Raw genomic sequence first — 11,976 nt, 5'->3', positions numbered from 1 at the left:
TTTCCAACCTTAATGATTCTATGACTTTGTAGATCTAAAACTTAAGTATATTTATGATGTACCGATGTACGGATGAAAACGCTCAAAAGTTCAGGTAGCTATGTTTGCATTCCAGTTTTAGCATTTATAGATCGGGCAGAACACAAAATTTCCTTATTAAAGGGCATTAAGACATGCAGCAAAAAAATGTTTAAATCCTAGGCCACCTACCAGTATTATCAGTCATCAAAGATATCTTTTGTTTATACCAACAATATAATTCCAGAAACTACTGTATTACTAACGATTGTCCTTTTCCAATAGGTCTTAGTATAAACAGATCAGTACAAGTAGATAAACAGAGTTTTAGATCACTGCTGCTGTCACAGTACCAAACTCAGGAAACAGAAAAAAGTCCAATTCAGCTAACAAAGGTATGAAAGATCTGGATCCAATCCCTTGTTTAAACTCTCAACTAAACTGTATGTTATTCCCCAAGTTTCAGTAATATGCCTGAATAGCCTGATCCATCATCCTAACTTTCTAGGATGTGGATCTTGTGTGAATGTAATTATATTATAAAAAATATGTAGGACAAACATTGTGATACAAAATAAGAATATAATAGTAATAGAAATTAATAATCTTTTTATAAGTATTGCACTGTCTACTTTTAAAAGTCACTAAACAAGTATTCCCTCATTATTTTTACCTTTAATTGCCAATTATAGGAGAAAAAATCTTCCGAAGATAAGAATCAAAAAGCTAAAGCAAATGAAGCATACACAGATGCCCAATGTACAACAGAAAAGCAATCAACCAAGAAAATACCAAAGCCAGAAACTTTTAATAGAACACATAGAGGTATATTTTAAAATTTTTCTCAGAAATTCATTTGATCTTTTCAAAAGTTGAATGAACCGATGGTGTTGGTAATTTACATGGGTCTGACAGCCACTAGCTGGTACCTGACTGACAGGAACTAGCTCAACAAAATAATATATTAAGCGTCACTGAAATCCAGCTGCTGGCGGTGCTGTGCTGACAGCAGAGCAGCTCCACAGCACAAGGCATCTTCATACTGCTGTACTTCTAAACGGAGTTCCTGGTCACGTTGGTAAAAAGTCAGTGCTTTAACTGTAAAAGTATACTTCAGTTAATAGCTTGCTAATTCCACACTAATCAAATACTGATCTCAAATTGTTGGTTGTGAATCTTCATCATAGCTGATGTCAACATATGTTTCTGGCTCAGGATCTATTGCTGAGAAAGGAAAAGGACTTCTTCAAGGGCTGGGAGTACCTCCTCATTACAATGACCACTGTAAATAGATTTTATGTGAATCTTAGCCATTTATTGTGTTCTTATATAATGGTTATATGCAAAGGACTCATCTAAACACCTTTATTTTGAAGAGATTCTATAGAACAGAAGAAACCAATGCATCTTTTCCTTTATCTGAGGTTTCTTTCTACAAATATTAATGTTCTTTTCATTATAGTAAGGCTATAGTGAGTAGAAAGAACCAAGATCTGAATGCCATCAGGCTAAATACTTCACAAATGGTAGGAGACCTAAAGGTCACACATTTACAGAGGTGAAACAGGTTGTTGAGGTCACTTACTAGATCAGTAACAGAGCTAGTAATTTGGAATGCGTTAACTCCTGTATTTTTTACTCTGCCTTTTCAGCCTGCAGCCTTTCCAGGCCCCACCAGATAACTGAAGTCACCATTTGTCTTTGAAATCTCCTTCTAAAACTGACAGAAAACACAGGTCTTCTGATTTTGCCTGTGAATCTCTCTCCTCACTGTTTGCCAGACTCTCTTCTGGCTTTCTCCCACTGCCGATACGAGACTTATTTATTGAAGTCTTATTTAGCTATTTTAATTATTGCAACTTCATACTTCTCCTTTAAGCTTGGACTCTATCTCATTTTGGAGGTACTCTGAGTCTCTCCGAAGCACAGAACCTATCATAATTTGTCCCCTGCAGCAGACAAATGTATTTACTGTAAGCATTCAGTATACACATACCTTTTTCTACTAAAAAGTGGAGCCAATTCATTTATAGGTTAGAGAGTTGCAGTATATTCTGCTCCACGCAACAAGCAACTGTGTTGTCAATTCAGGGAGAGAAAATCATACAGATATTTAAGTTCCATTTAAAACCAAGAAAATTACAATTAGAGTTTAGATCTCATATGGTTTCTCTGTTGCATTGTACATGACTTTTCTGGCCCTATATTTAGCCTATAATTACTGATTATATTTGCATGCTAATCCATTTAACAAAATTAAACATAATGAAAAAGGTAAAAATAAAGATATTTACCTGGATTCAATGGCACAATGATCTTGTTTAAATCTTGCCCCATCCTGTTATATTTATTAGTGAATAGTATTGTCGTAACCCTCAAGACTGAAATACCATCAATAATAACGACTTAAGCAATGAAGTAAGGAAGTAAAACTTGCTCTCAGTAATGCTTCATGACTCTTTATGTTCCTAGGCAATTTAAGAACATTCCTAAAAACCACAATATTTCATTTTAGAGTATTTAAGGGAAGGCAGACTACTGATGGAAGAATACACTGGCTTGGAATTTATGAAAGAAGAAGAAAAAGAGACAGATTTGCTTAAACAGGAGCTGAAAAAAATGGTGAAAACTGAACAAACTCCTCTAAGTGACGGTGTAAAAGAGAACAATAAAGAGGAAGATGCAGTGAAAGAATATGCAAAAGAAGAAAAAAAGCCAGATGAACAGCTGAATAACAGTGAGAGGGCAGGGAGTAAATGTGTAACTCCAGGTCCAAGAAACAAAACACTCATTAGGCTGAAAAAGCCCCCCATATTCTCAGAAGCCACTGAGAATTTGCATCATGGGCTTCCTACATCAGGTACAAAATCCAGAAAAGGCAGCCTTTGCACCCATAGACGTGCAGGTCGGGACTGCAGTGAAACAGCTGAATCAAAAGTGAAAAATTCCTTTGGGCTATATGAACCATCTTTTGGTAGTTACCAAAACAAGGCGGAAGGACAGTTCCACTGAAGCGGAAGGCTGCGCTCATATGACATTTGCTGACAGGAAAAACAGTCTTATGAAAGAACTCTTTGGACCGGGCTGTGTTTGAAGAGACACCCATTCAAGTTCTAACATGAGGGGAATGAAGAAAGAGAAGTGAAAGGATGCAGGATTACACAAGCCAAATTTCAAACCACCGCTACTAACTAGTTCATAATGTAAAGCATCTAACACTAATGAAATCGTCATGAGAATACACAAACTAATTATTTTGATATTTAGTTAAGTACATCAACTTCTCTTTACTCTAGAAATATGGATCATTTAAAACATTTTTTAAAAAAGAGTGTTTTTACCTTCATTAAACGCACATTGAATCTTACAAGTGCTGAGAATTTCTTTCAATGATTTTTCCAAAATGGTAGTCAAATCAGTTGTCACAAAAGAAAATTCTTCTGTTCTTGGTCCGTGTGCGTGCATATGCCTCTTAGTAAGAGTGCCTTAACAATTACGACACTTTTACCTGTTACCAGGTGTCGGAGTTAGACTTTGTTTTGTAATTTCCATTTTTTTGCATTCTCTCTGCAGTTTGAATTTTGAAGCTGATTATTTGTTAGCTAACTGAAGTGAGCAATCTGCTTTCATAAGGTTCATTATTGGGTTAGTGCCAACAATGCAATAAAAAAAAATTTTTTTATTTTCTTCACTCCTGAAATACCTTCCAGAATTCACACACAATAAAAATAATTTGCTATTACGCTGTTTTCACTAGCGTTATAAAGCTCTAAAGCTTCATTCTTTTCCAGTTAGAACTTATCAAAGCAGTTTGCCTGGTAACTTCCACAGCTGACATCCAAAGATGAATGTGCAAGAGTAAACTATTGTTTTGGAGAAGTCAGGCATATCCAGTTCTCAAAAAGCCTTTAAAAATCCTGTGTTTAAGGTTATGTAAGCGAGGGTAGGAGGATTATGTTTTGTTCCTCGTAGTAATTCATGAAACGTTTGCTAAAATGTGACGTTAGGGAAAACTATGTGTATTCTATTAATTTTAAAAGATAGCAGCACTTAAAAAAACACTTCAAAAAATTATACCGCAAAAGGTGGTTAAGACATTCAGATCTGAACCTACTTGCAGCATATTTCTTTTCAAAATTTCGAAGGGTTTTCTTGAAGTGGTGCTTAAGCTGTACAGCGGACAGGTTTCAAAGAATGACTTCGTGTAGTCAGGAGGGTAGGTGTTTCTCCTCTATGAACCAATACTTCTACAGTGCCTTTACCGCTGTCCCAAAGCTGAGAGCAAACAAGCATACATAATCCAACGCTCCTCTGCTTGGGCTGACTAGATGACCAAAAGCCTTTTTGCTCTTACTCACCCAAACGCTTGACCGCACTGCATACCTGATGACCCCGTGCCAAGTGTGGATAAGCAGCAAATGCCATTGTGAAGATTTTAACTGATGCTGCTCTTCTTGACTTCGCTGTATTAAACTCCGTAACAAGCTAAGTAGAAATATCATTTACCACATCTTTAGATTCAGAAATATGTCAACGACATAGTTAAATAACCTGTCCCGAATACTTAAAAAAAAATAATAAATTGGGCCTGTTGATTCCAGCAGTATCTCCTTACGCAAGAACATGGGGGGGGTGTTGTTGGTCTGGGTTTTGGGGTTTTTTTTTTTCTTTTTTTAGGAAAACTGTAATTAACAGTGAAAAACGGATTAGAAAACTTGAGATGGGTTGAAAAGCTTTATTTCATTAATAAAACCGCAATTACACATAACATTCAATCACAACGTTTTTTCCTTGACGAAATTTAATGCATCTATTTTCATGTTGGCTAAATGTAATCCCTAATATAAAACCATTTTTTTTTAAATTAACATTTAAAAAAAAAAAACATTTCATGCATATATACATAGACACACACGATGTATCATGACCTTTTGAACTAATTTCTAAAGGCAGTGCTAATTATGGAGGGGCCCTAGCCCCTTCCTGCAGGAAGGCAAAGGGCCTGAAATAACATGACAGACGCATTCCACTGTACAGAGTGGGGCGCTGAACCAGAATCGCCAAAGCCCAGCAGAAGAGGGAAAGGTGTCCCCTACAGCTTTGTTCAGGCTCATGTCAAAAAAAAAAAAAAAGGCGGCCTGGAACGAGAACTGTGTAAACCACCCATTTGTCTTAGGGGACAGCAATGGCAGGGTTGCAGATACTGCTGTAGCATGGAAGACAACGCAACTTTGTCACAGTTCTACAGGCACGGCACTAGGAAGAATTCCACCTTCAAATTCCAAATATTGTGGCTGTTTCCTGTACCTAAATACAGCAAGAAGGATTTACTCCAAAAGAGAAAATTGTTTTCCCTCCTCCTCCTGCTTGCTACCATTCTGCTACTACTTCAGACATTTAAATCACTGATTTGCCTTTTAACATTTGCATAGCTGTTTCCGGCTATCCTGGACTGTCATTAGTATATGCTAAAGCCCTTAGAAATGTAGTCCTCTGAAGGAACAGCACTGTCTTCTACTTTCTCTTTCTTAACCTGGAGCTTGAGAAGGTTGGCCAGACCTTTCCTCCCAAAACATGGAAGGAAATAGTTTCAGTGATCCTCACTCAGTTTGGGAAGCGGAAAAAATGTTAAGGAAGGAAAGGTCAGTAATCAATAAAACTAGGAAAAAATTGAAGCATTTTCAATGAATTTTAAAAGTCAGGGAAGAAAAAGTAGCCAGCCATCCTGTATTTGGCAACTGAGTGAGTCTCTTAAGGGTTGATTCTGTGTATATATCAGTAACACATTTTCTAAGACAGCCCGAGAACACACCAATTCTCGTGTGAAAAATAACAAGGAGGAAACTAATTCTGTTTTACGCTAAGCCAACCAAACCACCTACCTCTATCCTCTAGCACCACTTGTCACCAAATACAAACCCACCTTTGGGTCAAACTGCCATATTATACAGCGAAGAAACAGCAAAGCTCCCAAATTAATTCCTAATGCAAGTGCATTTCCAACTTAAAAACACAAATCCAACACTTTTAGATTTTGGTGAACATATGCCATGACAAAGTCTTACGGTTCTGCCATGAATCAGTGTTCATACTTGTCGACATAGACACAAAATGAGGTTCTATAAACAGCAATGCTATTCTTTGAAAACTGACCACCAAACCGAAAAACAAATTAAGGAAAAATAAAATAAATCGAAAGAAATACTGACTGATATCCAAATGAAGTAACAAAGATTATCTCAGACCTAGTCTCATGAAAGACAACTGTTCTTTTTTTTTTTTTTTTTTAAATTAATTTAAAACAGTGATAATGAAAATGTAGTTGAGGGCTCCATGGAATACTGAGATTCCTTCAGCTGAAAGGGTGTAGCATGATAGCTACAACTTTATTACAAACCACAAGCCAACATGTAATTCCAACACCACCTGAAAGAGATAGAAAAAACTATTTAAGTCATTGCATCAATAACCCTGAAGCACACAAGCTTCTGAAAACAACTTTGGAAGTGTGAAAAACGAAACTTAAAGAGTTATGAGGTGAACAGGAACAAAACATCTTTCTTTTTGTATACAAATGTCTCCCTTCAAGGGATGGCAGCTAACTCCATGCTGGTCCCAAGAAAATCTGAAGGTTGTCCGTGGAAAAGAGTACCAAATAACATGAATATGAGCCAAAGTGCAGCATATACAACCCACAGCTTCTAAAAACATTTGCTATGTACCTAATAGAAAATGTCTAAGGCATGGCAAGTAATGGAATACTTTGCTAGAACCTAAATTCAAGATTTGAGATAGGTAAAAAGTAAACTTCCTCCGAAATTTAAATCACTCCTTTTAGAAGTATGAAATCCATACTTCTCTCCTTTCCCCTTGCTCTCCACACAGCTATATAGAAAAACACTACTGAGGCCTTCGCTACTGACCCAGACGCCTTGCACTGCTGTTTTAAAGCCTCCTGTCATTCCAACTAGCAGCACAGAAATTTGCATTGGTATGGTGGAAAAGAGGGTGTGCCCTGACCGTAATACACAGCACATCCATGTTGCAGATGACATAGAATCATCCTACATAGTATCATGGAATACGTAGCTATTCATAGCACACATGTGAAGAAACTACCTTTCTGGTGATTTTTAGACATTTTTTCGCCTAGAATTCAAAAGCGATCTTTTTACTGTGATTATCAGCCAAGACAAAAAAGGAGATTTGAAGGCAGACATGGATGTGAACCTTTTTAAATCCCTTCAAATGCTATTTAAATAATAAGGACTATTCCCCCACCCTGCACAGAAGCAGACTCTTCCCTTGTCCAGTAAGCTTGCTGGATACAAATCATTCTCTAGACAGATAGTAAAGATACAAAAACATACAATTCCAACATATTTTGGAATTCCTTCTAAGGCAGTGGGGACTTACAAGCCTAACATGAAGATTCACCAGCAGCATTAATGGTAAATTTCCACACTACATTGTCCTGTCATTCTGCCTGTCTACTTATCCCGTTCGCATAGAGCCAGCACGCTTTTCACTCAGAAACAGGTATCTACAGCCTGTGATATCGTTCTGATCATTAATTCGTTAAGCTGCCCAAAAGAAAAGGATTTAAGTAGGTAAAAATGCAATAGAAGTGCGATGGGAAAAAGGGTAGGAACGGACAAGGCAAAATGCCAAGAGAGAGCATACCTAAATCGTTCCGGAGTTACACTACTATGAAACCCCAGCAGTTTGTAAGAAACACATGTAAGCAATACAGACCTATGAAGTATTTGCCCACTTTTAAACCCAATTCTGCTATTCCAGTGGATTCCTTAATATAAAAACATTTCTGATTTGAAATCTTCTCCAGGGTCTGTTTCATATTAAGATAAAGCTGCGCTGTTTGAGAAGAAATAAAATAGGCCATTTCATTGAATACATAGGAAACAGCTAATCAATCATATGTTTGAAACACCTCCCTGTGTTTCGGGAGTTAGAAGAAACGTACAGAAGCAGTGCTTTTAATCTATGGATGCTCTTCATCACTACATTGTTAGCATCCGCATGGGCTTGGGAAATGTATTTTTTTCTACGGTACAGTCCTTACCTGCCACCCCCGTAGGAAAGGCTACCAAGCGCTCCAGCGGAGCAAGCCATTTGCTTGGAAGCACCGTAACTGGCTCAGAATAGTACTTCCAAATGAGAGAGATCATCAAGGCAGCCTAGAATTGAAATTTTTATTAGTTTGGATAATAATACACATCAAAGTACATTTCCACTGCTGTTTTGAAGCAATAAATCACAAATTCTAATTAAAGGGAATAGTTTCTTTGTTATTTTATGTTGTTCTTAAGCAAGTTCAAAGTATTTTTAAACTGAGTATGACCTTAACTTTATACACAATATTAAGAGGTAGCAGTAAAATGTTGGAAAATACTGCTTGCTTTTGAGACCCTGGTTCAACTCTAGCATAGACGAACATAGTAATAGTAGCTGTTAAGTTCTGATGACTGTTTTAGCCATAATCCGTGCCTGCTAGGAATCCAACTAGCTTTAACATTACCCCAAAGATATCTTCAGGTTGACCACTGTCATCCTTATTAGCAGACAATTCTTTGGCACCAAGTCTGAATTACAGAGACAATCTGATGAGGCACTGTGGCAAAATGTGCAGCAGCTCTAAGTGGAGATTTGCATCCCCATCAAAAGCACATTTTGTTTTCAAAAACGTAAGCAAAATATATTTACAGGTATCAGAACTTTCCTGGGTCCAGTGCCATGTATACATGGAAAAAAAAAAAAAAACCAAACAGTGATGAAGGAGCTAAGACAAACTCGTATCTTGTCATCTCAAAACCAGAAACACAGAGCTAAAAAGAAACTCAGAACTCCTTCCATCCACAACTACCTGACCTTATCAGCAACATTTCTCCCTTCTATTTCAAGAAACTGTTTCAGTTTGGCATGCACTGTGTCATTGGAATGTCAAACACCTGTGTGACTAACCATCAGCCAATAAATGCAGGAGAGAATTCTAACACTACTGAGGATTTGGTTTAGTAATTTGTATTCATAATAAAATATTTACTTACTTGTAAGATGTAGAACACAATATTTATAACCCACTTTATTTTGGCTAATTGGGCAGTTCGTGCTTTCACTGTTAAAAAAAAAATTACTCTGCATTATTTATAACAGTGAATTATGCTTACATAAAACTATTAATGTGTTAATATTTCACTCTTCAAATACATTACACCGTTTAAAAATGTCTTTTCAAATGACTCATAGCTATATTGAAAGTACCCTTCTGCAAGAAAGTGCTAGGTCCATATCATACCGTAGTTACTTATTAACGCTACTATGAAAAGTTGCAAAACACTGATATCCTAGACAGAGAAATGTCACACATAATCAAGAACACTGTTCCCAAATGAGAACAGTCACTGTGGTTACTGATTTAAGAACCTGCTTCAGATGAAGCACAAAGTAAATTTTTCCCTTTCCTAAAAGGGGAGAATGATGGCTTTAGCAGATGCTTTTTGCCTTATTTCATTCAGGAACACAGTTAAGACTATTCCTTCCCCGAATGAATCTTGGTCAGGTGCAGTATTAAAACTTCTCATGCCTTTTTTTCTTCTGTTACAGTACCTCAGACCAATATAAAGAAGCCCAGTGAAGACAGCACATCTTCAACTGTAACGGTGGCCTGAAGTTTTCTAAAAACTTGGTTGCTAAGAAAACTATTCAAATCTGGTTTAATTGAAATTATTGGGTTAAGAACAATACTACTGAAAGCAATCCAAAACTGCCAGTTGTAAATATTGTCCTTTCTCCAAGCAAGGAGCCTATAAACATCCATCCATTCTGCACAGAGGAGGCAGACAAAGCAAGCAGTGTCCTATCCTATTAGGATCAGTTAGTGAGTTTGGGCAAAGACAAGAGCAAAAGCTCTGGTGCCAAAGATTTACGTGTACTTTTTACCACGAGATGATGGACTATACTACTGTAAAACTATTAATAGAGGCAAAGCACTACAGCTGTATCACAAAAGCTGCTGCATAAGGTCAAACAGGATTGCAAAATGACGGGAAAGATCTCATCTGGTTATCTTATACATCAACGCTTTCTCTCTTGCATTTTGTAGTACATCAACCAAATACCCCCACCAAGTAATGCATCCTTTTGCAGTGAAGATACACAGCAGAGGGCTTCCTCGACTTATTCAAAACATGATTCAGTGATGAGCATCACTGAGAAAGAGTAAATAATTACACAGTGAAGCCCAGGAAATTCCTTGTAAGAAAAATTTTACATCTATATCACTCCCTTATCAGTGTATGCAGAACTAGGCACAATTGAAAGACAAAAGCAAGCTCTCCAAAAAGTTTAAAGAAAAAAAAAAACCAGAAAGAAAGAACAAAAGAAGGGAACACTGGAAATGGATAAGAGGGGGAGGAAAAAAATTGAAGTAGAAATATACTTAAAATTGAAAACACTCTTGACTAAATGTTTTTCAGAAACTAGAAAAGGGAGTAAACATTGCACTCTACCATGAGTTTTAAGCTTGTCAGTCATTTTGTTAATCTTTCTTTCCAGACGGGCATATCTAGCAAACTCATCCATCATACTAATGGTTGAGAGTTCTTGCTTCATGTTCTGAATTTCAGCTCTCATTTGGGACTCCTGCTCTGCATCCTTCTGTAACAATCTGGATATCTAAGAAGTAAAGAAATAGTATCAGTTATTTATCCAAAATTCCATTGATTTCCTTTAATACGTATAAAGTATGATCTCCAATTTACATACTCAAAAGCCTCCCATAAAAAAGGCCCGTTCATCAAGACACAGGAAAACCTTGGCTTAACATCTGCAACATGTTCTAAAAGCCAAAGAATATTTACTCTCTTGTTCTGACTGAAACAAGCCAAAAAGGGCTTTACTGTCCCTGGAGGGAAGTGATTTTCAACTTTTCTAACTATGGTTAACTGCCTTTTCCTTCTCTATTTCTGCTTTCATCTCCTCATCTCCCCACTCTTGATGATGCTGCCTTCCGAGACCTTCCAAACCTCCCAGGCCCTGCCTGCCGCTGCACCCTGAGCTGAACTGCTGTCCTCCCTCCTTGCAGTTCTCATCATGCACTGCTTGGATGACAAGGACCCGATACCTGCAGGAGAGGAAGGACCAGGGAAGCACTCCTTTTCATCACTACTCTTTCCAGCTCCAGCAATGCCCCTTACTCATTCATCATTCTCATTTCCAGCTCCAGCAGCCTCAGCAAAAGGGTCTAGCCTAATTAGTGTGGAAACCTTATTCACTGAAGCCCAATTTTAGACCTCACCAATAACGCATGGCTCACCAACCGGGAATCGCTCCTTTAGATTACAGATTGCCTAGCTCGGGCTGTTAGAAACACATGAATTGCCATACTGGCTGAGAGTTGTGATCCATCTAGTGCAGTATCTTACCGCTGCCGCAGAACCAGAAACACAAATTTGCATTAGTTATTTTTCTCACATCTTATCCATGCATTTAAATGCGACTTTCTTCTAACATCTTACTGGTTTCTTAGCTAAAATTATTTCCTACTGACAGAAATGTAAAAAGGTAATCACACGTTGTGTTAGCAAACATTTTCTCCCCTTCTTTTATTTTCCTACTTTCTTTTCATGAGGCACCACCTGCTTGTTGGTTCATGAACTCCCTTTACCATACAAATGAAGATACAAAGAACATAAAATCTTTTCCTTGCTGTTCCTTAGCAAATCTTTCTAGCTTTCTCAAGACACATGTAATTTTTTCCCCACAAATGATGTTCTCAGTACTGCAGTCAATGAGAACATTACTTTGTCATGAACCACAGCGTAACGTTGAACAGAGATTTTCATTAGTCATCTATAGGAACACCAAGTTCAGCTTCCCAAATTGCTAATTTATGTTTTAAAGGATTTTTATCCATTATCGAACAGTGTGCACTGATCT

The 11,976-nt window shown here is 37.4% G+C and overlaps 2 protein-coding genes across 2 annotated transcripts; one reads left to right on the top strand and one right to left on the bottom strand.

Moving 5' to 3' along the window:
• Window positions 1-303: 303 nt before the first annotated feature.
• LCA5L (Leber congenital amaurosis 5-like) lies at window positions 304-3,112 on the top strand (the record flags this gene model as incomplete). Its single annotated transcript, XM_009576890.1, is given in 4 exon segments — window positions 304-413; window positions 711-843; window positions 2,534-2,993; window positions 2,995-3,112. Coding segments are annotated over 4 exon segments (821 nt in total), but the record flags the coding sequence as incomplete, so codon positions are not given.
• Window positions 3,113-6,370: 3,258 nt separating this feature from the next.
• Window positions 6,371-10,707, bottom strand: WRB (tryptophan rich basic protein). The gene is made up of 4 exons (XM_009576889.1): window positions 10,548-10,707; window positions 9,087-9,154; window positions 8,102-8,216; window positions 6,371-6,444 (listed from the first exon to the last, which is right to left on the bottom strand). The coding sequence occupies exons 1-4, from the start codon at window positions 10,669-10,671 to the stop codon at window positions 6,371-6,373; spliced, it is 381 nt and encodes a 126-aa protein (XP_009575184.1). The 5' UTR covers window positions 10,672-10,707.
• Between the last annotated feature and the right edge of the window lie 1,269 nt (window positions 10,708-11,976).

Source organism: Fulmarus glacialis, unplaced genomic scaffold, assembly GCF_000690835.1.
Source record: "Fulmarus glacialis isolate BGI_N327 unplaced genomic scaffold, ASM69083v1 Scaffold50694, whole genome shotgun sequence".
Lineage (NCBI taxonomy): Eukaryota > Metazoa > Chordata > Aves > Procellariiformes > Procellariidae > Fulmarus > Fulmarus glacialis.
The sequence above is the reverse complement of the archived record's forward strand: the minus strand, read 5'-3'. Positions and strand labels throughout refer to the sequence as shown.